At 47.0% G+C, this 26,988-nt stretch overlaps 2 protein-coding genes across 3 annotated transcripts in view; one reads left to right on the forward strand and one right to left on the reverse strand.

Moving 5' to 3' along the window:
• The window catches only part of LOC310636470 (uncharacterized protein), a 356,270-nt gene that overhangs the window by 247,497 nt on the left and 81,785 nt on the right, over positions 1 to 26,988 (reverse strand). The gene's annotated exons all lie outside the window — the stretch shown is intronic.
• LOC310636483 (uncharacterized protein) overlaps positions 4,436 to 26,988 on the forward strand; it is a 34,381-nt gene continuing 11,828 nt past the window's right edge. Inside the window, exons 1-5 of one of the 2 annotated variants that reach the window (XM_083356373.1) lie at positions 4,436 to 4,561; positions 11,449 to 12,450; positions 14,428 to 14,551; positions 16,389 to 16,471; positions 20,386 to 20,512. In XM_083356373.1, coding sequence (XP_083212499.1) covers positions 11,728 to 12,450; positions 14,428 to 14,551; positions 16,389 to 16,471; positions 20,386 to 20,512 — 1,057 coding nt within the window. In that variant the 5' untranslated portion in view covers positions 4,436 to 4,561; positions 11,449 to 11,727. Of the gene's footprint in view, positions 4,562 to 11,095; positions 12,451 to 14,427; positions 14,552 to 16,388; positions 16,472 to 20,385; positions 20,513 to 26,988 lie in introns of those variants that run through there. The other variant, XM_083356372.1, reaches the window with a different exon arrangement.

Raw genomic sequence — 26,988 nt, forward strand, 5'->3', positions numbered from 1 at the left:
GGTTTCTTAACTTGATCTCTGCGGGCTTCAACTCCCAGGAATCCTGGGAGTTGAAGTCCGTGTATCTCAGACATGTCAAACACAAGGCCCGGGGGCCGGATCCGGCCCGCGAAGTGGTTTCAAGTGGCCCGCGAAGCCATCCTGGAAACAGTGAGGGAACGGCCCCCACTGCCTTGGCCCAGAGACCCTCCTCCTGCAAGAGACCCTCAGATCTGTCCCACTCCTGCCCAGGCCCCCATAGGCACCCTTGAGGCGAACGATGTAGAGGTGGCCACGCCCACCCAGTAGGCCATATGAACTCTAGCCACGCCCACCCAGTAGGCCACGCCCACCCTGGCCATACCCACCCGGCCACTTGAGGGCAACCGCAATGCTGATGCGGCCCTCAATAAAATTGAGTTTGACACCCCTGGCGTATCTCAAAAAAGTTGCCTGGGTTAAAAACAAACAAACACTGCTCTTCTTGGATAAAATAAAGAGAACCTAGTGCTTTGTGTTACGCTCAGGGCTTTTTTTGTCATAGAATGCTCAGAACGGAGTTCCGGCACCTTTTTTGGATGGAACCTTGTAGGGTAGGCAAGGCGGGTTGTATGACATGTGTGAGTTCCGGCACCTTTTTCTTTTACCAAAAAAGCACTGGTTACGCTATTCTCCTTGTTTTCCTGGCATAAGGATAGAAGTGCTTTGCTTTGCATTGCCTGGATAGGGAGTAGTGGGGTTTTAGTTCCTAGCCTGGCCTATAACTCTAGGGTTTCCTTTTGGTCTCCCATCCAAGTACTCGCCACGGTTGACCGTGTTCAGAAAATAAGCCTCTGTGGAACTAATGGCAATGGATCCAATCTTGCTACAACAGGGCTTTTCAACCTTTTCACCCATTGTACCACTTTTAGGATCTGGTACCACCAGTCGCCTAGCAAGGTGTCAAAAACTTGATGACCAAAAAAAAATATGGAAAAAAGTAATGAAGTACAGGTAGTCCTCGACTTACAACGGTTCGCTTAGTGACTGTTCGAAGTTACAATGGCACTGGAAAAAGTGCCCCCCAAGCCACAGCCGAGCAAGACACCTGCCCGCCCGCCTGGCGGCGCTCTTCCTCCTCTCCGAGGTTTTCATTGTTGTGAGCATTTCTGTTGAGGATTGGCAGCAGGGGTGGGGTGGGGGTGGGTTGTGTTTGGTTTTTATTCCCCCCGTCTGCTGGGTGGTTCCAGCAGGTTTTGATCACTTCACATGACCGTTATAAATATGAATCAGTTGCCAAGCATCCGAATGTAAATCACAAGACCCTGGAGATGCTGCAACATTCCAGCTGATCGGCGCTTCTTCTGGGCTCAGAAGTGCCAGGATCAGCGCCGAGCTCCAGCTGTACCCTGGCGCTGATCCTGGCGCTTCCGCTGAGCCCTGACAGCCCTGCAGCTCCGGCCATCTCTCGCTCAGGCTTTTGTGGTGCTGCCACCGGTTCAGCCCATTCCCCTCTCCCGCTACCACTTTTCTAGGATGGTCGCGTACCTCCTGCCAGGTGCCAATGTCCCACAGGTGGTGCCCGTACCACTGGTTGAAAAGCCCTGTGCTGGAAGACTGAAAGTCTGTCCGAATGGTGGAGAATGGTCAAAACTGAAGAAGCTTCTTGGATGAAGAAGCGACACCTCTTCTAGCCAAAAACGAGAAAGTCCCGTTGCCTTCGGGAAGAAAGCACGTTTGGGACGGACTGTGACCTGGATGGAGAACTGAAAATCCCCACAGACCAGAGGTAGGCAACACTTGGCTCTTTTATGACTCGTGGACTTCAACTCCCAGAATTCCTGAGCCAGCATGGCTCAGCTTGGAAACTCACTTGCCCCTCAGCATGGCCGGCTCAGGAATTCTGGGAGTTGAAGTCCACGAGTCATAAAGCGGCCTAGGCCAGAGATAGGCAACACTTGGCTCTTTTATGACTCGTGGACTTCAACTCCCAGAATTCCTGAGCCAGCATGGCTCAGCTTGGAAACTCACTTGCCCCTCAGCATGGCCGGCTCAGGAATTCTGTGAGTTGAAGTCCACGAGCCATAAAGCGGCCTAGGCCAGAGGTAGGCAACACTTGGCTCTTTTATGACTCGTGGACTTCAAACTCCCAGAATTCCTGAGCCAGCATGGCTCAGCTTGGAAACTCACTTGCCCCTCAGCATGGCCGGCTCAGGAATTCTGGGAGTTGAAGTCCACGAGCCATAAAGCGGCCTAGGCCAGAGGTAGGCAACACTTGGCTCTTTTATGACTCGTGGACTTCAAACTCCCAGAATTCCTGAGCCAGCATGGCTCAGCTTGGAAACTCACTTGCCCCTCAGCATGGCCGGCTCAGGAATTCTGGGAGTTGAAATCCACGAGTCATAAAGCGGCCTAGGCCAGAGGTAGGCAACACTTGGCTCTTTTATGACTCGTGGACTTCAAACTCCCAGAATTCCTGAGCCAGCATGGCTCAGCTTGGAAACTCACTTTCCCCTCAGTATGGCCGGCTCAGGAATTCTGGAAGTTGAAGTCCACGAGTCATAAAGCGGCCTAGGCCAGAGGTAGGCAACACTTGGCTCTTTTATGACTCGTGGACTTCAAACTCCCAGAATTCCTGAGTCAGCATGGCTGGTTCAGGAATTCTGGGTATCGGTCCACAAGTCATAAAAAGAGCCAAGGTTGCCTAACCCTGTCCTGGTCAATTTCTCCTGCTTTTATTTTGTGAAGCGCTCCAACTTTCACTCTTTTTATTACCAACTGAACCCAGCCAAGGCCAATTTTCCCTGGGGTGAGCTTGCCTGGGTGTGCAAGGCCAGGGCAGGAAGTCGTGCACGGTGCACGGATGGATGCAGGGTGGCGTGCAAAAGAGGCGTGCAAAAACCAGCGCCAGCCAGACCCAGAAAACCTTCTTTTTGATGCAGAGCGGGGTGGGGTGGGGGGTGGGTAAAAAAATCAAGAAAAGCGCCTTTAGAGTTTGACCGAAAGAAGTAAAGCCCCACTTGCATTCGTTCATTCGTTCGTTCCTTCATTCCTTCCTTCCTTCCCGCCCTCCAGAAGCCTCAGGATTCCCCCTTTTCATCACTGGGACAAGTCGGTCGTGTGCATCAACCCTTAAAAGGATGCAGCACCCCCCCCACCCCGCCAACCCGAGTTCCCAAAACCTTGCATGCCCTTTCCGCGTATTCACAGCATGGTGGTGGTGGTTGGGGGGAGGCCGGGGACAAACCTGGGTCAATCACCCACCTACGCCCCCATCCCCGCCGGCAAAAGAGCAGGGCCCGGGGTCCCCGACAATCCTGTGACGGGGACCAGTTTGCGGGACACACACACACACACACACACACACACCCCTCCCCAAGTTAGAAAGCGGGCCTGGGGTCCGCCAACAATCCTGCGACGGGGACCAGTTTGCAGGGGACACACACACACACACACACATACACACCTCCCCAAGTTAGAAAGCGGGCCCGGGGTCAGTTTGCAGGGGACACACACACACACACCTCCCCAAGTTAGAAAGCGGGCCCGGGGTCAGTTTGCAGGGGACACACACACACACACACACACACCTCCCCAAGTTAGAAAGCGGGCCCGGGGTCCGCCGACAATCCTGCGACGGGGACCAGTTTGCAGGGGACACACACACACACACACACACACACACACCTCCCCAAGTTAGAAAGCGGGCCCGGGGTCAGTTTGCAGGGGACACACACACACACACCTCCCCAAGTTAGAAAGCGGGCCCGGGGTCAGTTTGCAGGGGACACACACACACACACACACACACACACACACACACACACACCTCCCCAAGTTAGAAAGCGGGCCCGGGGTCCGCCGACAATCCTGCGACGGGGACCAGTTTGCAGGGGACACAGATACACACCTCCCCAAGTTAGAAAGCGGGCCCGGGGTCAGTTTGCAGGGGACACACACACACACACCTCCCCAAGTTAGAAAGCGGGCCCGGGGTCAGTTTGCAGGGGACACACACACACACACACACACACACCTCCCCAAGTTAGAAAGCGGGCCCGGGATCAGTTTGCAGGGGACACACACACACACAGACACACACACACACACACACCCCTCCCCAAGTTAGAAAGCGGGCCTGGGGTCCGCCGACAATCCTGCGACGGGGACCAGTTACACACAGACACACACCCACCCCCCACCTCCCCAAGTCAGAAAGCGACTCTGGGACGGGCAGCGAGCGCAAGCCGCGGAGCCGGCGGCGGCGGCGGCGGGGGGGGGGGGAGAACTCCGATTCCAGGTTCGGGGCGTCGTGCGAACGGCGGCCTCTTTTGTCGAGGCGGAGCCAACGCGGATCCGCCGGCAGGGGGCGCTGGGGCCAGGAGCCTCGCCTGCTTTGCGGCTCCGCCATTAATCCAGCGCCCAGCCGGCGGCATCGCTGAGGAGAGGAGAGAAGGAGAGAGAGAGAGAGAGAGAAAAAAGGCGCGCCGCCGCCGTCGGATTTCCCCAGCCCGCCATCCGGGGACGGGGCTCCGCTTGCCGGAGGGGCGCCGGGGTGCAAGCGGGCCGCAGAGCGGCGGTCCCGCTTGCGCCGGGATTGCAGGTAGGCGCCGGGTCCCTTCGCGCACGGGAGGGCTGGACGCCGCCTGGCCCCGGCCTGATGCTGGCCCCGGGAGACGGAGGAGGGCCCGGCCGGCGCTCCGGCTGAAGCCGGCGGTCGCAGGAGCGAATCCCGAGGCGTTGCAGCCGTCTGCCATCTCCTGCGCCCCGGAGACCCGCTTGGCGCTTCTCCCGCCTTTGCAAAGGTCCTTCGCGGGACAAAAGGGCGGCGGGGAGGGTGTGTGTGTGTGTGTGTGTGTGTGTGTGTCTGTGTCTGTGTGTGTGTGGTGTGTGTTAATCTTTGTTGTCCGCCATTCCGTCTTTGCTTTCCGCTGGCCGAGCCGGCCGCCGCCGGGCTAGAAAGCCGGCAAGAGAGGAGGCGTGGTTAACGCTTGGAGTGGAGACCACGAGGAAATTCATTTTTTTCTTTCTTTCTTTCTTTCTTTCTTTCTTTCTTTCTTTCTTTCTTTCTTTCTTTCTTTCTTTCTTTCTTTCTTTCTTTCTTTCTTTCTTTCTTTCTTTCTTTCTTTCTTTCTTTCTTTCTTTCTTCCTTCCTTTCTTTCTTTCTTTCTTTCTTTCTTCCTTTCTTTCTATCCCATTTACATCCCGCCCTTCTACGAAGACTCAGGGCGGGCTTACAATTTAAGCGCAAACCAATGTGCTTAGCAGTAGCCTTCATTCTATGTATATGCCTGCTTATTATTAGGGCTTTCACACACACACACACACACACCCCAAGCGGCATTATTACAAAGTCAGCTTAATTGCCCCCACAACAATCTGGGTCCTCATTTGACTTACCTCGGAAGGATGGGAGGCTGAGTCAACCTGGAGCCTGGCGGGACTCGAACCTGCACTAATTGCAGGCAGCTGGTGTTACTTAAGGAGTCATTAGCCCACTGCTCCACCAAGGCTCCTATGCCCTGGGCTGCAGGCTAGACTCGGGGACGGAGAAAGCAACGTTTCCCCAAAAGGAGGCAGCGGGGGTAGGGGGAGGGAATGAAGTCCTTTAATTTAGATGTCCCGGAGACTAGGGGAATCCTGGGTGAAATCAGGCATCTCCCACTCCGTTAACAGAATAACAGAGTTGGAAAGGGACCTTGGAGGTCTTCTAGTCTGACCCGACCCCCCCCCCCCCCCCGCTCAAGCCGGAAATCCTATCCCACTTGCAGACCAAATGCTGTCCAATCTGTTCTTTAAAATCTCCGGTGTTGGAGCACCCGCAACTTCTGGGAGGCAACTCTTTTCGTTAATGAATTGTTCAGAAAATGTCTCCTTTTTTTAAAAAAAAAGGTGGCTTCTCTCCTCAGTTAGTTTCCATCCGTTGCTTCTTGTCCTGACTTTGGGCGCTTTGGAGACTAGATTTACCCCCACTTCTTTGTGGCAGCCCCTCAGATATTGGAACGCTGCTGTCGTGTCACCCTGACTCCTGCTTGAGCAGAGGGCTGGACTAGAAGACCTCTAAGGTCCCTTCCAATTCTATTCTGATTCTGAGTCCTTCTTTTCGCTAGACTAGACCTACCCCAATTCCTGCAACCGTTCTTCATAAGAAGAGACTGGACAGCCATTTGCCTGAAATGGTATAGGAGGGTTTCCTGCCTGAGCAGGGGGTTGGACTAGATGACCTCCAAGGTGCCTTCCAACTTCTTCTTCTTCTTCTTCTTCTTCTTCTTCTTCTTCTTCTTCTTCTTCTTCTTCTTCTTCTTCTTCTTCTTCTTCTTCCTCTTCTTCTTCCTATTCTTCTTCTTTTCTTCTTCCTCTTCTTCTTCTTCCTCTTCTTCTTCTTTTCTTCTTCTTCTTCTTCTTATTATTATTATTATTCCTTCTTATTATTATTATTATTATTATTATTATTCCTTCTTCTTCTTCTTCTTCTTCTTCTTCTTCTTCTTCTTATTATTATTATTATTATTATTATTATTATTATTATTATGTTTTAATCTCCAGTCCCCTAATCAGCTTTGCTGCTATTCTCTCCCATTTTTCTAGAGCCTCAACATATTTTTTTTTAATATCGTGGTGACCAAAACTGGGCGCAGTATTCCAAGTGTGGCCTTACCAAGGCTTTATAAAGTGGTACTAACACTTTTTGCGATCTTGATTCTGTCCCTCTGTTAATGCAGCCTTGGCGCTTTTGACAGATGCAACACACTGCTGGCTCATGTTTAAGTAATTGTCCACTTGGACTCCTAGGTTTCTCTCACAGTTATTACTATTGAGCAAGGTACCGCCTATTATTCTGTACCTAATAGAATTAGAGCGCCTTATTTAAAACAATCATTTATTTATTTAAAAGCTTTGCACTCATTGAAAAACACAACTCTGGGCACTTATCAAGATAGAAACAATCCCTTTTCTCTCTCTGTCTCTCTTGTCCTGGAAACATAATTTGAACCTAGTCTTAATTAACTAGGGTGTGTTTAATAATGCTGTGCTGAATAATGAGCGTGATCTTCCACTGTAGTAATCTGAACTATGATTTAAAAGCCATAAAGGATAAGTTTATGTAGCCGCGGGTAAAGGCAAACTCCTATGATTTAAGGTTGTGTCGGCCTTTTTTCCACAGCTTCCATAAGGATGTTTATTTTAACTGCAGGGTTGAATTACCTTCCTATGATACTTTTGGTTAGGTAATGTTGGCAATTGGTTAAATTGTTAACATTTGGCCTTCCCTCAACTACTTCTTTGATTGTTCTAATTTCTTGGCTGTTTTGGAAAGAGGAAATCTGTGGAGATAAGTCTTTTGTCACATTTGGAGATAGTTACTTGACCCCCCAAAGATCAATAACTAGAAAAACAATGGAAATGTATCTTGAAATGTGCTTATCCATGAGCTAAATTCATTTACGCCTTCTGAGGAGAAAAATGTCTTCTGCTCTGTGCGAATTTTTAAATAAAAAGAGGGAGAGAGGCAGAAAAATTACTCTGGCCTGTTAATATTTCTGGGGCACTAAAAACCCTGTTTTTTATTTTTTATTTTTATCTATCTATCTATCTATCTATCTAACTAACTAACTAACTAACTAACTAACTAACATTTATTTGCTGCCCACCTAGCTACGAAGCCAGGAGCTAGGGGTCTTTGGCCTTCTGAAACTGTGACTGCATTTGGAGGGTAATTGTACAGGTAGTCTTTGAGTTACAACCGGTTGCTTAGCAACCGTTCAAACTTTCAATGGAATCCCCAATAGTTAGTTACAACCCAATTCTGATGGATGCTCCGCCATTACAGGCACTTAGGTAATGGCCCGCATTTACAGGCATTTGCTGTGTCCTGCAGTCTCATGAGCATGACTTTATGACAGTTTTGCTTTGGCTATTCGCAAAAATGCCCCATACAGATAGTCCTCGACTTACGACCACAGTTCAGCCCAAAATTTCTGTTGCTCAGGAAGACAGTTGTTAAGTGAGTTTCTTTTAAATAGCGAGATGATCAAGCTACCTAAGGTAATTCTTCCGATTTCCCCCTAAATTTTATTTATTTACTTTGAAAATTGATATGGGCTCTGTACAGTTAGTCCTCGACTTACGACCGGTCGCTTAGCAACTGTTTGAAGTTATGATGAAATAATTATGATGTTCCAAAGTTGTGACGGCTGCACCCCTGCCCCAGTCATGTGACCAGGTGGTGGGCAGAGGGCAGCCAGCCTTCATTTACAGCCATTTGCAGTATCCTGTGCTGACACAACCGCCTTTTGCGACGTTTTTGCTGAAAACCGTCACTTCCTTCCATGTTTTTGGCAAAAAAAGATCCACGGTATGTAATGGGTTCCCTTTGTGACCACAGCGTTCACTTAGTGACCGCAGCAAAAACGTCATAAAAATGGGTCTGATTATGTGGCAACCCTGTTTATGATCATCATGGTTTACCTCAGTAATGGGCAGGCTCCATTTCAGTCAGACGTCGAGGACCCCCTATGTAAGTCTAGGCACCTAGTGAACAATGTGTCAACGCTGCTAACATCGGATGTTCTTGCTTTGACAAAAGATGAAGAAGCAGTTATTTTATATTTCTACTTGTGTATCACTTTTAGAGTTAAAGTTAGACCAAGATGGGACGGGGAAGTAAGAATATGCATGGGGGATTAGTTAGACATAATAACATAGCAGCAGAGCATTTTCAAGGTTGTATGTAACAAGAGGCCCTACAAACTGGCGGGTTATGCTAAGGAGGGAAAACTTACCTTTCAAACTAATTGGAGAATGTGATTTATGACGGTTAAGCAAAGGAGGGAACTATGCTTTAATATATTACTGTGCTCAGGGGAGGGGATTCCAGATTTCGGCTTTAACCAAGCATTGCCGATGTTATATTGCTCTAATAAAGACTTTTAAGGTAAACAACGCCTCAGAGTTCTTTGAAGAGTTCATTTGTGGGAACCTTGACACAATCCATAAACAAATTAAGGTATTAATTAATGATTAGGATGACTGTTTTCCATTAAGCTGTTGTGGACACCTAGTAGTCCCATAGATAGATCATGGAACCGCTTACCGGTTGAGCTCCGGATGGCCCCCGACCTTCGCTCCTTCCGGCGCGATCTCAAAACTTTCTTTTTCGAACAACCTGGCCTGGTCTGATGGGAGGGGGTTGGGTTTTTATAAATAGTTTTAATTTTAATATGTATTAATTTTATGGGCATAATTGTTTAATTGGCTTTTTAATTTTTGTATTCTATTTTTATTGTGTATTGCCCTGTTCACCGCCCTGAGTCCTTCGGGAGAAGGGCGGTATACAAATTAAATTATTAAATTAAATTAAAATCTCAGTGATGATCTGCCCCCATCCTGGTCCTTCAGCTCTCCCAATATTCTCCAATTGCCACCGTACAGACAATCCTGGTTTCGCAACCGCAATTACGAGCCCAAAAACTTCTGTTGTTAAGCAAGACAGCTGTTAATTGAGTTTTGCCCCGTTTTATGATCTTTTTTGCCACAGTTGTTAAGTGAATCACTGCAGTTGCTAAGTTAGTAATGTGGGTTGTTCGGTGAACCTGGCTCCCCCTTTGAGTTTGCTTGTCAGAAGGTCGCAAAAGGGGACCACGGGACTCCTGGGGACACAGCAGCTGTCATAAATACAAGCCAGCTGCCAAGAGTCCAGAGTTTGATCATGTGACCATGGGGTTGCTGCAACGGTCACACGTGTGAAAAAAATGTGGTAAGTCACTAATTCCATTCCCCGTGTAAATTTAAATGGTCACTAAATGAATGACAGTAAGTCGAGGGCTACCTGTAATTGAGTCCGTCCATCCGTCCATCCATCCATCCTGCTGTTGGTCCTGCTCATCTCTTTTCTTCTGCCTTTTCCATCATTAGAGCTTTCAGCATATAAAGCTTGTCAGGGTAATGATTTAGAAGCAAACCAGCTGGTATAATGTGAGATGAATGATGCAATGTTAGGAATGACTCATCGGGAGTCTCTGTCCCTTTAAGAGCTTGAGTATAAAAGGGAAGGCCTTGCTGGAGTCTTTCTCTCTCATCCTGTTTCCTGCTGTAATTGCCCTGTATTGGGCTTTGCTGAATGGCCACGTGTACGTATCTTGTTCCTAGTGTATATTTGTAGATAGTGTAATATAAACCACCATTTAATACAGACCACTGGTTACTGTGTTACTAGAATAGAATAGAATAGAATAGAATAGAATAGAATAGAATAGAATAGAATAGAATAGAATAGAATAGAATAAAGATGGAATGGAATGGAATGGAATAGAATAGAATAAAGATGGAATGGAATAGAATAGAATAGAATAGAATAGAATAGAATGGAATAGAATGGAATAGAATGGAATAGAATGGAATAGAATAGAATAAAGATGGAATGGAATAGAAATAGAATAGAATAGAATAGAAGAATAGAATAGAATAGAATAGAATGAAAATGGAATGGAATAGAATAGAATAGAATAGAATAGAATAGAATAGAATAGAATAGAATAGAATAGAATGAAGATGGAATGGAATGGAATAGAATAGAATGAAGATGGAATGGAATGGAATAGAAATAGAATAGAATAGAGTAGAAGAATAGAATAGAATAGAATAGAATAGAATAGAATGAAGATGGAATGGAATGGAATGGAATAGAATAGAATGAAGATGGAACGGAATGGAATAGAAATAGAATAGAATAGTAGAATAGAATAGAATAGAATAGAATAGAATAAAGATGGAATGGAATGGAATAGAAATAGAATAGAATAGAATAGAACATAACAGAATGAAGAGAGATGGAATGGAATAGAATAGAATAGAATAAAGATGGAATGGAATGGAATGGCATGGAATAGAATAGAATAGGAATGAAGATGGAATGGAATGGAATAGAAATAGAATATAATAGAAGAATAGAATAGAACGGAACGGAACAGAACAGAATAGAATAGAATAGAATGAAGATGGAATGGAATGGAATGGAAATAGAAATAAGAATAGAATAGAATAGAATAGAATAGAATGAAGAGAGATGGAATAGAATACAATAGAATACAATAGAATGAAGATGGAATGGAATGGAATGGAAATAGAAATAAGAATAGAATAGAATAGAATAGAATAGAATAGAATAGAATAGAATAGAATAGAATGACAGAGTTGGAAGGGACCTTGGAGATCTTCTAGTCCAACCCCTTGCTCAGGCAGGAAACCCTATACCATTTCAGACAAATGGCTGTCCAGTCTCTTCTTAAAAACTTCCAGCTTTGTAGCATCCACAGCTCCTGAAGGCAAGTTGTTCCACTGATTAATTGTTCTAACTGTCAGGAAGTTTCTCCTTAGTTCTAGGTTGCTTCTCTCCACTGAGGTGGTCCCTAAAGTTCTCTTCTTATTTTTTTCTTTTTTTCTTTTTGCATATATCACACTTTTTCTTCTGTTTGGTTTGTGTTTGTTTAGGAAGGAGTTCCCTCTGCAAATCAAGAGAGCTCAACACGGTCAACATTTGGGCAAGGGCTTCACAGCGTCACCTGTAACCTGGAAACTAACCGGCTCCGAGCTTGGGGTTCCACTCTTGCCAGTCCAGAGGAGAAAATGTGTCTTGGATTTCAAACGAGCATTTGACAAAAAAAAAAAAAAGGTGGGAAAAGGCTTCCCCCTCCAGTTAGCTCAATCGGAGTCGGGCGTTTTTAAGAAGCGATCCAGTTCCAAACTGGTTGTTTGACAGCTGGGGTAGACATGGAGCCAAAATCTAGAAGTCCGCAAGGGGAAGACAGTTTGGATCATGTAAGGAAAGCCTGCAGTGAGGATTTTCCCAAATGCACGGAGACGGAGGCCTTAGGATGGAAGCTGTCACCAGGAATCAAACAAGAGTCTTTCCGAGGGATGCAGCACCAACCCTGGAAAACCCAGTGGCGGGACTTTCTGAAGACCTTGCCGTGTCCCCACGTGGGATGGGAGGAGGACTCTGAAGTGCTGGGCAACACCCCTTGGGATGACCCCCAGGCTTTCCTGGTCTCCTTTGAGCACGTGGCCCAAGCCTGCCAGTGGCCCAAGGGCGAGTGGGTGCCTCGGCTCCTGCCAGCCCTGAGCGGAGAAGCAAAGCGGGCCTTCAGTGGCCTAGAAGCAAGAGACAAGGAGGACTATGGGAAAGTGAAGGCGGCCATCTTGAGAGGGGAAGCCATCAGGATCGAGCTGCAACGGCAGCACTTCCGCCAGTTCCGCTTCCAGGAGATTGAAGACCCACGCAGGGTTTACGGACAATTGCAGAGGCTTTGCCGCCAGTGGCTGAAGCCGGAGAGGCGCACCAAGGAGCAGATCCTGGAGCTTCTGATCCTGGAGCAGTTCCTGGCCAGCCTCCCACTGGAGCTCCAGAGCTGGATCCGAGCCGGAGGACCGGACACCTGTTCCCAGGCGGTGGCCCTGATAGAGAATTTCCTGTTGAGCCAGCAAGAGGTTAAGGTAGGGAGGTGGCAAGCCTGTAATATTTGAACCTTCTCTGCAGGATGGGGGTGTGAAAAGTTAGGCAAAGTTAAGCTTTAGCATGGGTTGTCCTTGCTTAATGACGAGAATTGGGACCCGCATTTCCATCGCGAAATGATGTATTCGTAAAGTACGACGTTACATGACTTCATCGCCTAGTGACGGCAAAACCACCATCCGCCGTTTGGTAAGTGAAAAATCACAGATTGGTAAGCGAGGACCTCCCTTGACTGGCGACTTCCTGCCAGCTTCCCATAAAGTCAGTGGGGAAGCCAGCTGGACGTTGCAAGTCCCAGACGTCTTGCAAGCAGGCCGGCGGGCGGGTAGGCACTACAGAGTGAGGCGAGGGTGTACTCGGTCTTAAATGTGTGCACACCAGGGAGGGGGTGTTTGCTGCACAAACGTGTGCTGCGGAGTTCTCTGCCACAGGGCTCCTCAGGAGAAAAGGCAGCGGGCGCAACTTGCAAGCTTGTCGGCTGGCTCCCACGTTGATTTTGCTTGTGGGAAGGTTGCAGATGGGAATCACATGACCGTGGGGCACTGCAAGCATTGTGTAGGTGCGAGCCGATTGCCAAGCGCCCAGATTGTGAACACATGACTGTGGTGGTGGTACAGCAGCTGGAATATTGAGGAACGGTTACACCACTCTTACGATTACTCTTATGATATATACCACTGCGTTTAAAAGACAAAAGCCCCTCTTTCGAAGACAGCAAAGTCTCCACATTTTGGACAGAGGGGACCGCTGGTTTGAATGAGAGGTCAAAGAGGCCGTCTGTGTCAAAACTGAACACCCTCCTCTCAACAGAGGGGGAGGGATACGACCTCATCTATCTCCAGTTTACAACTCAGTCCTTTCAGCATTTCCAAGAAGGCTCCACACCCATTTCCATTCTAATAGTATGTTTTAAATGTGTGTTATGTACGTATATAGGGACGCGGTGGCTCAGTGGGTTAGGACGCTGAGCTTGTCGATCAGATGGTCGGCAGTTTGGCGGGTCGAATCCCGAGTGCCGCGTAGCAGAGTGAGCGCCTGTTACTCGTCCCAGCTTCTGCCAACCTAGCAGTTCGAAAGCACGTAAAAATGCAAGTAGAAAAATAGGGACTACTACGGTGGGAAGGTAACAGCGTTCCGTGCGCCTTTGGCGTCTAGTCATGACCACGGTGACGTCCTCAGACAAGCGCTGGCCCTTCGGCTTTGAAACGGAGATGAGCACTGGCCCCTAGAGTCGGAAATGACTAGCACGCATGTGCGGGGGAACCTTTACCTTTATGTACGTATATACTTTGAGAGGAAACAAATAAATTTCATTTTTAATGTGTGCCATTGTGCCCACATTAAAAAATGTCAATAAAGGTTTATCTATCTATCTATCTATCTATCTATCTATCTATCTATCTATCTAATCCATCCATCCATTCATCCATCTTTCTCTCACTATCATCCACCCACCCACCCACCCACCCACCCACCCTCCTGTCTGTCTGTCTGTCTATCTGTCTGTCTATCTATCTATCTATCTATCTATCTATCTATCTATCTATCTATCTATCTATCTATCTATCTATCTATCTGATTCAGGTGACCCTGAGGGCACAGATAAACCCCCGAGTGACCTCAGCAACTCTCTTAAAAGAATGCAAATTAACAGCTGTCTGCAAGGAGTATAAATCCTTTCATTCCCCACCATCCAGTCAGAGCTGAAGAAGCTTCTTGGAGGAGAAGCGAAACATCTTCGAAGAAAGCACAAGGAAGGCCAGTTGCCTCCCGAAAAAGCGCCTTTGGGCTGTACCACTCGTTTGACTCAATTGCAACTTCAAACAGTCACTGCATGAGTGGTCGTTAAGTGGGGACGACTTGCAGAAAAGGCCTTGGTGCCCAGTAGGCAGAATTTTTCACGCTTCAGCTGAATAATCCTGTTTTGATCCAAAATTGGATTCTCCTGTCTTCTTTAGGAGCCACCGCAGGAAACGATCACCAAGAGTTCCCTGGGTGAAGAGAGGGTTACTTTGAAGATTGACCAGGAAGAGATCTATAAAGACATTAAACAGAACAATAATGGAGTTATCCATTTGTTGGGTAAGGAAATGACAAGCATTAAAGCCGGGGCTTCCATAATGGGGGCAGGCGTCAAAAAAGTTAAGATGGGTCTTCCTCAAAGAACAGTGGCTGTCTTCAAATCACACAAAGCTGTCCCGCTCACACACACACACACACACACACACACACACACTAGTGGTTTAGAGGGTTTATCTTGTTTGGGAAACTTTTCAAGTGCCTTGTGGATTCTTTGGCCATTGCTCTGTGGACTAGCATTGCTCTGCTTTTTTGGCTGAACTTAGTTGGGACACCTCCAGGTTTTTTGATGAAGGGAATTTCCCGGGAATATTAATAAACCCACTAAACCACCATTACACGTGCGTGTGTGACTGAGTAAGGCAGCCCCCACACTGAGCACTATTCCAGTTTGTTCAGCTTTGGGTTAGCACAATGTGCGTGCCCTGTTGCTGGCCATTTAGAAAACTTTATATGTATTTAAAAAATTGTTATAAAAAGGCTTTGGGTGTTGTGCTAATGAGCCAATATTATAAATAAAAAGCATTATTTTATAAACCTTTACTCTTAACTTTGGTTAAGAAGCCAAGGCTTAGCATTGTATTTGAACCAGCTCGTGGGGATGTGTCTTGGATCTACAGTAGCGGCCCAAATTGTAGAAACCTTTTGGGAAAAAGTGTATTTTTGAGGTTTGAGGGCTAATAACACCCCTTTTTTGGAGTTAGTACCATAAAATTCAGAGGGACGCAGTGGCTCAGTGGGTTAGGATGCTGAGCTTGTCAATCAGAAGGTCGGCAGTTTGGCAGGTCGAATCCCGAGTGCCGCGTAACAGAGTGAGTGCCTGTTACTCGTCCCAGCTTCTGCCAACCTAGCAGTTCGAAAGCATGTAAAAATGCAAGTAGAAAAATAGGGACCACTCCAGTGGGAAGGTAACAGCGTTCCGTGCGCCATTGGCGTCTACTCATGCCGGCCACATGACCACGGAGACGTCCTCGGACAAGCGCTGGCTCTTCGGCTTTGAAACGGAGATGAGCACCGGCCCCTAGAGTCGGAAACGACTAGCACGCATGTGCGGGGGAACCTTTACCTTTTACCATAAAATTATACATCAGTGGAAAGATAATTTAATCAAGAATGTAATGCAGCGTAGTGTGTTCAATTATCTCTACTGTCTTCTGTGAAAAGTTGCAGCCAAATAACCAGAAAAAGGAAAGACAACTTGCTTAGGTTGATATCAGGTAGCTTTCCCTTCATCTGATTGTAGCCAATGAGCCGCATAGAGAGCCAATCAGGTGTCACCTTGTTTTGGCAGTGAGCCAATCAGATCACAGCAGGATTCAGGTACGGATGTCATGTATTGAAGCTGAGAAGAGGACATTTGTCAGTGTGTTATGCGATCGCCATCAAGTTGGTTGGGGTTTTTTTTTTGTGTTCTTTCATTTAGTGAGCTTGTAAAACGTAATAAAATTAAAGGAACGGTGCAAAGAGTTGACCGGTTGCCCAGAAAGCGATGTAAAATCAGAGAACAAGGCTCCAGTTGTAAAGAAATTAGAAGAAAAATTGGTGAAAATTTAACCAAAGGTGGCATTTCTACCGTACACTTTTCCCAAAAGGTTTCCACTACTTTGACCACCACTGTATAGCTGGAGAAGAGTGACCATGTTCCTTGAACTAACTGAAGAGAGTTTGAAGTTTGATTTTTCCCTCCCTGCAAACAAACAAAAAAAAATGGAGCGAGTTGGACAAGGCAACCCAAATTTGTTTCTAATTTGCCGATGGGAGGTTTTTATGCCAGGGACAACTCAGTTTTTCCTCAGTAATGTATTTTCTTGTTTCCTTATATATATTCTGTCTTTTAAAGATAATGGAAATAAAGAATCTGGCGGTTCCAGCTCCTTGCTTCCTCCCGAGGGAAGGGAACCAGATAAAGTTTCTCCTAGTAAGGTAGGTGAAATTTCGGATGAACAAATGCAAAAGACACGTTAAAAAAAAAAGAGAGAGAGAGAGAGAGAAGGGTCCTTTGGAAAAAATTGGGCTGAAGGATATTAGAATTCTTAATTGGCCAAGTGCCAATTTGTTTCCGGTGCAGAAGCTCTCGGTGCGTATACAAGCAACAAGTCATAAAATTACAATTGTAATGATAAAATACATTCATCATCATCATCATCATCATCAAGTTGGAAGGGACCTTGGAGGTCATCTAGTCCAACCCCCTGCTCAGGCAGGAAACCCTATACCAGGGGTCTTCAAACTCAGCCCTTTTATGACTCATGGACTTCAACTCCCAGAATTCCTCAGCCAGCATGCCTGGCTGAGAAATTCTGGGAGTTGAAGTCCATGAGTCATAAAAGGGCCGAGTTTGAAGACCTCTGCCCTATACCATTTCAGTCCAATGGCTGTCCAGTCTCTTCTTAAAAACTTGCAGTGTTGGAGCATTCACAACTTCTGGAGGCAGGTTGTTCCACTGGTTAATTGTTCTAACTGTCAGGAAGTTTCTCCTTAGTTCTAGGTTGCTTCATTCCTTGATCAATATCCATCCGTTGCTTCTTGTCCTGCCTTCGGGCGCTTTGGAGAATAGCTTGACTCCCTCCTTTTTGTGGCAGCCCCTGAGATATTGGAACACCGCTGTCATGTCCCCCCTCGTCCTTCTCTTCATTAAACTAAAAATATCCAATTCCAGCAGCCGTTCCTTATATGTTTTAGCCTCCAATCCCCTAATCATCTTTGTTGCTCTTCTCTGTACCCTTTCTAGAGTCTCAACATCTTTTTTACATCGCGGTGACCATATGTCACCGCAATGATTTTTTACATCATAAATCATAAGATACAGACACTCAGTGATGGTCATAGCATATACTAAATAAGCCATCAACATAAATTACACTAGGAGACTAAATAAAACAATATAAACCATAAGATACACACAATAGAGCAAGGGTAGGCCACCTTGGCTATTTGATGACTCCTGGACTTCAACTCCCAGAATTCCTGAGCTGGCCATGCTGAGGGGGAAAGGGAGAGGTTTCCAAGCTGAGCCATGCTGGCTCAGGAATTCTGGGAGTTGAAGTCCACGAGTCATCAAAGAGCCAAGGTGGCCTACCCCTGCCATAGAGTTACAGTCATAAGAAGATAAGGAATAGGCAATAGCAAGGATGTGAAGGATAATAACAATACAGTCCTATTAGGTCAGCGGCTCCCAACCTTTTCTACACCCCGCATCCCTGGAACGCTTCTGATGTCTTCTCGCACCCCTTACAAAAGTTTGAAATTACGGCAACAAATCATGCACATACACTACAATTTTGAAAATCCCCAAGTTTTCGCACCCCCTGGAATATCGTCTCGCGCCCTGAGGGGGGGGTGCGAGCACCCCTGGTTGGGAACCCCGGTATTAGGTAGTTGGACAGTGTTTTGGGAATTAGTAATTTAGCAAAGTGTGTAAAGCAGTGCCTGTGTGACCCAGGGCAGTGGGGTGTTTTTGAGGCTTTTAACCGGGATGCTCGGGAGGCTGGTTGTGACAGGGGGCTTGAAGCGGTACTCGGGGCTTGAACTAGAGGCCTGGTGGCTGCTGGCTGCGGCTTCTGAAGGCCCTGGTCAGATGTAAGCCACCTTGGCTCTTTTATGACTCGTGGACTTCAACTCCCAGAATTCCTGAGCCAGCATGGCTCAGCTTGGAAACCTCTCCCTTTCCCCCCTCAGCGTGGCCGGCTCAGGAATTCTGGGAGTTGAAGTCCACGAGTCATAAAGCGTCCTAGGCCAGGGGTAGGCCACCTTGTCTCTTTTTTGACTTGTGGACTTCAACTCCCAGAATTCCTGAGCCAGCATGGCTCAGCTTGGAAATCTCTCCCTTTCCCCCCTCAGCGTGGCCGGCTCAGGAATTCTGGGAGTTGAAGTCCACGAGTCATAAAGCGTCCTAGGCCAGGGGTAGGCCACCTTGGCTCTTTTATGACTCGTGGACTTCAACTCCCAGAATTCCTGAGCCAGCATGGCTCAGCTTGGAAACCTCTTTCTTTCCCCCTCAGCGTGGCTGGCTCAGGAATTCTGGGTGTTGAAGTCCACGAGTCATAAAGTGGCCTAGGCCAGGGGTAGGCCACCTTGGCTCTTTTATGACTCGTGGACTTCAACTCCCAGAATTCCTGAGCCAGCATGGCTCAGTTTGGAAGCTTTTCCCTTTCCCCCCTCAGCGTGGCTGGCTCAGGAATTCTGGGAGTTGAAGTCCACGAGTCATAAAAGAGCCAAGCTTGCCTACCCCTGCCTTGGGCCTCTACTTCAAGCCCCCTCACTGCCACTGAGGGCTGCCATTGTGCAGGATGGCTGAAAGGGAAGAGATGGGGGGGAACTGGGGGGGGGCAATTCCTTATCCTACTGAGCCTCAGGACTGGGATGGATCAAGCTGGAAGTGGCTTGGATTGGGGCGGGTCCTCGCCTAACGGCCGGTGGGGTTCAGCTAATGAGGGCAATGGGAAGGGCCTGACGGGCATGCCTATTCGATGCCGTCACGTGACATCACACTGCGCGACCGCATCGTTTAGTGAAGAGAGTTCCAGTCGCACTTAACCATCGTAACTCGAGCATACCTTGTGTGGGCATGTTTGTGTGAAATACTGGCCCGTGGTCTGCTAGAGTTCATGCATTAGCCCAGTTGCTGGAGCCATGGGATGCGCAAACTGGATAATCATTTTAGTCTAGGATTTGTGAATAGCTGTGTATCTTGCCGGAAGTATTTCCAGTTGTCAGTTTGACGGATCTGATGTGGTCTTAAAAAAGTTTAAGCCTGTACTGGGCTTCTAATGCTGAATATGTGTTTGTGTGTGCAAAAAGGCTGTATCCTTTCTTGCCTTTATTCCTTCCTTCCTTTTTCCTTCCTCCCTCCCTCCCTCCCTCCTTCCTTCTTTCCTTCCTCTCTCCCTCTTCCTTCCTTCCTTCCTTCCTTCCTCTCTCCCTCCCTCCTTCCTCCCTTCCTTCCTTTCTCTTTTCTTCCTTCTTTCCTCCCTCTCTCCCTCCTTCCTCTCTCCCTCCCTCCCTCCTTCCTTCTTTCCTTCCTCCCTCCCTCTCTCCCTCCTCTTCCTTCCTTCTTTCCTTCCTTCCTTCCTTCCTTCCTTCCTTCCTTCCTTCCTTCCTCTCTTCCTCCCTCCCTCCTTCCTCCCTCCCTTCCTTTCTCTTTTCTTCCTTCTTTCCTCCCTCTCTCCCTCCTTCCTCTCTCCCTCCCTCCCTCCTTCCTTTCTCCTTCCCTTCTTCTCCGTCCTTCCTCCCTCCCTCCCTCCTTCCTTCTTTCCTTCCTCCCTCCCTCTCTCCCTCCTCTTCCTTCCTTCCTTCCTTCCTTCCTCTCTTCCTCCCTCCCTCCTTCCTCCCTCCCTTCCTTTCTCTTTTCTTCCTTCTTTCCTCCCTCTCTCCCTCCTTCCTCTCTCCCTCCCTCCCTCCTTCCTTTCTCCTTCCCTTCTTCTCCCTCCTTCCTCTCTCCCTCCCTCCCTCCTTCCTTCTTTCCTTCCTCCCTCCCTCTCTCCCTCCTCTTCCTTCCTTCCTTCCTTCCTTCCTTCCTCTCTTCCTCCCTCCCTCCCTCCCTCCCTCCCTCCCTCCCTCCTTCCTCCCTCCCTTCCTTTCTCTTTTCTTCCTTCTTTCCTCCCTCTCTCCCTCCTTCCTCTCTCCCTCCCTCCCTCCTTCCTTTCTCCTTCCCTTCTTCTCCCTCTTCCTCCCTCCCTCCCGCTCCTTCCTTCCTCCCTCCCTCCCTCCCATCATCTCTCTTTCTGCATCCTATTACACTTATCCTTGCCAAATGCCATACGTTATTTTGTAGACATTGATAATCATGGAACGATATGCACACGCATGCTCTGCAAGTGACTTTTTCCCATTTCCAGGATCTCCTGGACCTGAAAGATGCTGGCGTTTCATTGAATGTGGTCGATCCAACCCCGATCCAACCGGGCCAGCAGACCATGTTCTGGCAAGTCATGCAGGAGGAGGATGGGGACGCAGATTCTTTGGGTAAGGGTCCTGGAATTGTTAGGGTCCCTAGAGGACCTAAAGTCCAACCCTCTTCTCAGTGCAGGAACCACTGGAGCATTTAAGAAGAGACTGGACAGCCATTTGTCTGAAATGGTATAGGGTTTCCTGCCTTAGCAGGGGGTTGGACTAGATGACCTCCAAGGTCCCTTCCAACTTCTTCTTCTTCTTCTTCTTCTTCTTCTTCTTCTTCTTCTTCTTCTTCTTCTTCTTCTTCTTCTTCTTCTTCTTCTTCTTCTTCTTCTTCTTCTTCTTCTTCTTCTTATTATTATTATTATTATTATTATTATTATTGTTTTGTTGTTGTTGTTGTTGTTATTATTATTATTATTATTTGTCTTATTCCAAAACCCAACACCACCACCAGTCCACTGGCACCACTTGGTGCCGCAAGGTCAAGGTCGGGCTGGAAGCGGCTGAGAAGTCCATCTCATCTCTGAAGATGATTCCCCCTCCCTAATTCCCATTTGTCTGAAACGGTATAGGCCAGGGGTCTTCAGACTTGGCCCTTTTCTGACTCGTGGACTTCAACTCCCAGAATTCCTCAGCCAGCGTGCCATTTGTCTGAAATGGTATAGGGTTTCCTGCCTTAGCAGGGGGTTGGACTAGATGACCTCCAAGGTCCCTTCCAACTACTACTTCTTCTTCTTCTTCTTCTTCTTCTTCTTCTTCTTATTATTATTATTATTATTATTATTATTATTATTATTATTATTATTATTATTATTATCTCTGTCATATGGCCATCCGGCTTCCGTTTGAGGCCCGCTGGCTTATCAACTAGGAAAGTTGTGTATTCAAATGGAAGTATTAAGGTTATTATGGTTGATCGCACAGTCAGATGGACTGCTTAAACTGATTTGGCATTTTCTGTCCACTTACCCAGTCCTTCCCAAGGACCTGGGACAGGCAGAGGTTGTCATTTGGTAGTCTTAAAATTTGCCATTGCAAGAAGATGAGTCCAAAGTCGCTGAACAGGTCAGAAAGTTAAAAACACAAAGAACGGTAAAATAATGTAACAGCAAAGACGGAGGAACACAAGGTGAGGAAAAACGGGCTATAATTAAAAATAGGCACTCGCTGCTTAGAGTAGGGGGGGTCTTCCAACTTGGCAACTTTAAGACTTGTGGACTTCAACTCCCAGAATTCCTCAGCCAGCCAGTTTGAAGACCCCTGGCTTAGAGGCTTCGAACCACCCTAAGCAAAAGCCTGGACAAAGAGCCAAGTCTTCAAGAGTTGACAGGAGTAGGATATGAGCTGCCTTTGAGGGGAGCGTTAATCTAGACCAGGGGTAGGCCACCTTGCCTCTTTTATGACTCGTGGACTTCAACTCCCAGAATTCCTGAGCCAGCATGGCTCAGCTTGGAAACCTCTCCCTTTCCCCTCAGCATGGCCGGCTCAGGAATTCTGGGACTTGAAGTCCACGAGTCATAAAGCGGCCTAGGCCAGGGGTAGGCAACCTTGGCTCTTTTATGACTCGTGGACTTCAACTCCCAGAATTCCTGAGCCAGCATGGCTCAGCTTGGAAACCTCTCCCTTTCCCCTCAGCATGGCCGGCTCAGGAATTCTGGGAGTTGAAGTCCACGAGTCATAAAGCGGCCTAGGCCAGGGGTAGGCCACCTTGCCTCTTTTATGACTCGTGGACTTCAACTCCCAGAATTCCTGAGCCAGCGTGGCTCAGCTTGGAAACCTCTCCCTTTCCCCTCAGCATGGCCGGCTCAGGAATTCTGGGAGTTGAAGTCCACGAGTCATAAAGCGGCCTAGGCCAGGGGTAGGCCACCTTGCCTCTTTTATGACTCGTGGACTTCAACTCCCAGAATTCCTGAGCCAGCATGGCTCAGCTTGGAAACCTCTCCCTTTCCCCTCAGCATGGCTGGCTCAGGAATGCTGGGAGTTGAAGTCCACGAGTCATAAAAGAGCCAAGGCGGCCTACCCCTGGCCTAGCCTAGAGGGCAGATGCTGTGGCAGAGAAGATGCCCTTCCAGGGTCCCAATAGGCGGCAGTGTTTAATCCAGGGGTCTCCACATATGGCATTGGATCGATAGAATTCCTCAGCCAGCCATGCTGAGGTATGCTGGCAGAGGAATTCTGGGAGTTGAAGTCCACACGTCTTAAAAGTTGCCACGTTTAGAGACCCCTGGGTTAATTGAAGGAACCTGGAGCCTGCCGATTCTGTCAGGTTGGATTAGCCAAATAGATACCATAGGAGACAGATGTCCCCCCCACCAAAAACAACCAAATAAAAAAAACACGACAAGGATCTATGCCGCATACGAGGCTGTCTTGCATGGCCTTCGTTTCACCTGGAACCCTTGGGGAAATATTGCTCTGTCGTTTCCAGGCCTCCCCTGCTAGTTAGGAATTCTGGGATTTGAAGTGAATGCATCTGGTAAGCCTCAGGTTATTTAAAAAAAAAGACTAGCTAATGCTAAGACCGTTTGGTCTAACGGCAAAGGCACCAGACTAGAAAGCACGAGACTGTGAGTTCAAGTCCTACCTTAGCCATGAAAGTCAGCTGGGTGACCTTGGGCCAGTCACTCCCTCGGCCCAACCCACCGCTCAGGGTTGTTGTTATGGGGAAAATAGGGGCAAGAAGGCTTGTTGGATATGTTTGCTGCCTTGAGTTATTTATAAACATAATAAAAGGTGAGATACAAGTTCAATAAATAATATCACACCGAGTGTTATTATGCTCCCCAGGTAGGTCGACAAAGTCTTGGCTAGAAGAAAACTTCCATCAGTCTACTGTCTTGAGTCCCAAGTTTTGGCTTGGAAAGTTCTCTTTGATTCTTTGACTTAACGACTGCAAAAACATAACAACCATAATTCCAGGTTGTAAGTCGAGGACCACCCGTACAGGTAGTTCTTGACTTATAACAGTGCGTTTAGGGACCGTTCGAAGTGACTGAAAAAAAGGGGACTCGTGACCATTTTTCACACTTAACGACCATGGCAGCACCCCCCACGGTCTCATGATCAAAATTCAGACGCTTGGCAACTGACTCGTAGTTTAAGACAATTGCAGTGTTCCGGGGTCATGCGATCACCTTTTGCAATCTTCCGACGAACAAAATTAATTGGGGAGACAGATCCACTTAACTGTTGTGTTACAAATTGAACAACTGCAGTGATTCACTTAACACCGGTGGCAAGAAAGGTCGCTGAATTCACTTCACAACTGTCTGTTGCTTAGCAACAGAAATTTTTGACCCAAGTGGAGGACCACCCATATTTCACCGGCTTTGCTGGGGATGGGAGATGGGGGGGGCATAGTTGAGAAGACCCCCCTCTTTCTAAGTTCATGGGAAAGAGTAGGCTAAAGGGAGATTCCCTGATGTACCACAGGACCTGCCCCAGCTAATCCTCTCAGGTAAGCAGGACTGTTGACTCCATTAAGGATAATCAAAAGAACTTCTACTGGGAGACAGTGGTTGCAGTAAAGACAGGCTGAATCTAACGGTCCTGCACAAAGTACAAAGCTACTACAACACCAAGCTGGCAGGAATCGCCAACACTCCAGAAGATAGGCTTAAGATACAGGAGGATCTGGACAGACTCAAACACTGGGCACTATCTAACAAAATGAAATTCAACGGTGAAAAAAGTAAGGTTCTACATTTAGGCAGGAAAAATCAAATGCACAGGTATAGTATAGGTGGTACCTTGCTCAACAGTAGTAACTGTGAGAGGGATCTTGAGTCGTAGTGGACAATCACTTCAATATGAGCCAGCCGTGTGCTGCAGCTGCCAAAAAAGCCAACACAGTGCTAAGCTGCATTAACAGAGGGATAGAATCAAGATCAAGTGACGTACTAATACCACTTTACAATGCTTTGGTAAGGCCACACCTGGAATATTGCATCCAGTTTTGGTCACCACGATGTAAAAAAGATGTCGAGACTCTAGAAAGGGTACAGAGAAGAGCAACAAAGATGATTGGGGGACTGGAGGCTAAAACATATAGGGAACGGTTGCTGGAATTGGGTATGTGTAGTTTAACGAAGAGAAGGATGAGGGGTGACATGATAGCAGTGTTCCAGTATCTCAGGGGCTGCCACAAAGAAGAGGGAGTCAAGCTATTCTCCAAAGCACCTGAAAGCAGGACAAGAAGCAACGGATGGAAAGTAGTCAAGGAGAGAAGCAACCTAGAACTAAGGAGAAACTTCCTGACAGTTAGAACAATTAACCAGTGGAACAACCTGCCTCCAGAAGTTGTGAATGCTCCAACACACTGGAGGTTTTTAAGAAGAGACTGGGCAGCCATTTGCCTGAAATGGTATAAGGTTTCCTGCCTGAGCAGGGGGTTGGACTAGATGACCTCCAAGGTTCCTTCCAACTACTACTTCTTCTTCTTCTTCTTCTTCTTCTTCTTCTTCTTCTTCTTCTTCTTCTTCTTCTTCTTCTTCTTCTTCTTATTATTATTATTATTATTATTATTATTATTATTATTATTATTATTATTATTACTATTATTACTATTATTACTATTATTACTATTATTACTATTATTATTTGTCTCATTCCAAAACCCAACACCACCACCAGACCACTGCCACCACTTGGTGCTGCAAGGTTGTTTTGAGAACACTGAGGTGCAAGGTCTTCCTCAGGGTGCAGTGACCTTGAAGTCAGGCTGGAAGCGGCTGAGAAGTCCATCTCATCTCCGAAGATGATTCCCCCTCCCTAATTCCCATTTGTCTGAAACGGTATAGGCCAGGGGTCTTCAGACCTGGCCCTTTTCTGACTCGTGGATTTCAACTCCCAGAATTCCTCAGCCAGCGTGCCTGGCTGAGGAATTCTGGGAGTTGAAGTCCACGAGTCAAAAAAGGGCCGGGTTTGAAGACCCCTGACTTACAGTCATTCATTTAGTAACTGTTCAAAGTTATGAAGATTACTAAACACCTGGTTCCAATAGTGGCCCCTTCCTGCCGTCACATCATGCATTTTGGGCATTTGGCAACCGGCCCACATTTGTGGCTATTTGTAGTGTCCCGTAGTAGTAGTAGTAGTAGTAGTAGTAGTAGTAGTAATAATAATAATAATAATAATAATAATAATAATAATAATAATAATAACAACAACAACAACAATAATAACAATAATAACAATAATAACAATATAATAATACATCAAGAAATTGCAGCTTCCTGCAATAATTCCAGCAAAGCTACAAAAAACTGCGCTACTCGGAACATCTTATATTTTAAGGAGATACCTGGTTGATACCTAGGATGCTGGCAGCAACCCGTGTTAACCATTAATGCCAGTCAATTTGAGTGTTCAGTTGACTGAGTTTCATGTTTTATGAATAAAAGTTTTATAATAATAATAGAGAATGAGAGGGTGAAGATCTTGTGGGACTTCCGAATACAGACAGATCGCATTTGGAACACAACACGCCAAATATCGCAATTGTAGAGAACCGAAGCGTACAGTTGATTGATATCGCTGAACCAGGAGATGCCACAGTCGAAGAAATAGAACTGGAAAAAATTATGAAATACCGTGACCTGGCCATCGAAACTGCACGATTATGGATGAAACGTGTAACAGTGATACATACCTATTGTCATCGGGGCACTGGGAACTATGTCCAAAAACTTTGCAAAATACATAAAGTAATTGCAGCTTCCTGCAATAACTCCAGCAAAGCTACAAAAAACTGCACCACTTGGAACATCTTACATTTTAAGGAGATACCTGGTTGATACCGAGGATGCTGGCAGCAGCCCGTGTCAACCATTAGTGCCAGTCAATTTGAGTGTTCAGTTGACTGAGTTTCATGTTTAATGAATAAAAGTTTCATCATAATAATAATAGTTGGAAGGGACCTTGGAGGTCATCTAGTCCAACCCCCTGCTCAGGCAGGAAACCCCATATCATTTCAGACAAATGGCTATCCAGTCTCTTCTTAAAAACTTCCATTGTTGGAGCATTCAGCGCTTCTGGAGGCAGGTTGTTCCACTGATTAATTGGTCTAACTGTCAGGAAATTTCTCCTTAGTTCTAGGTTGCTTCTCTCTTTAGTTAGTTTCCATCTGTTGCTTCTTGTCCTGCCTTCAAGTGCTTTGGAGAATTGCTTGACTCCCTCTTCTTTGTGGCAGCCCCTGAGATACTGCAACACTGCTATCCTGTCCCCCCTCGTCCTTCTCTTCATTAGACTAGACATACCCAATTCCAGCAACCGCTCCTTATATGTTTTAGCCTCCATTCCCCTAATCATCTTTGTTCATCTTCTCTGCACTCTTTCTAGAGTCCCAACATCTTTTTTACATCATGGTGACCAAAACTGGATGCAATATTCCAAGTGTGGCCTTACCAAGGCCTTGTAAAGTGGTATTAACATTTCACGTGATCTTGATTCTATCCCTCTGTTAATGCAGCCTAGCACTGTGTTAGCTTTTCTGGCAGCTGCAGCACACGGCTGGCTCGCATGTCGTTTTTTTGCCAATGTTTACT

This window comes from Vipera ursinii (genome assembly GCF_947247035.1).
Source record: "Vipera ursinii genome assembly, chromosome: 2".
NCBI classification, from domain to species: Eukaryota; Metazoa; Chordata; class Lepidosauria; order Squamata; family Viperidae; genus Vipera; species Vipera ursinii.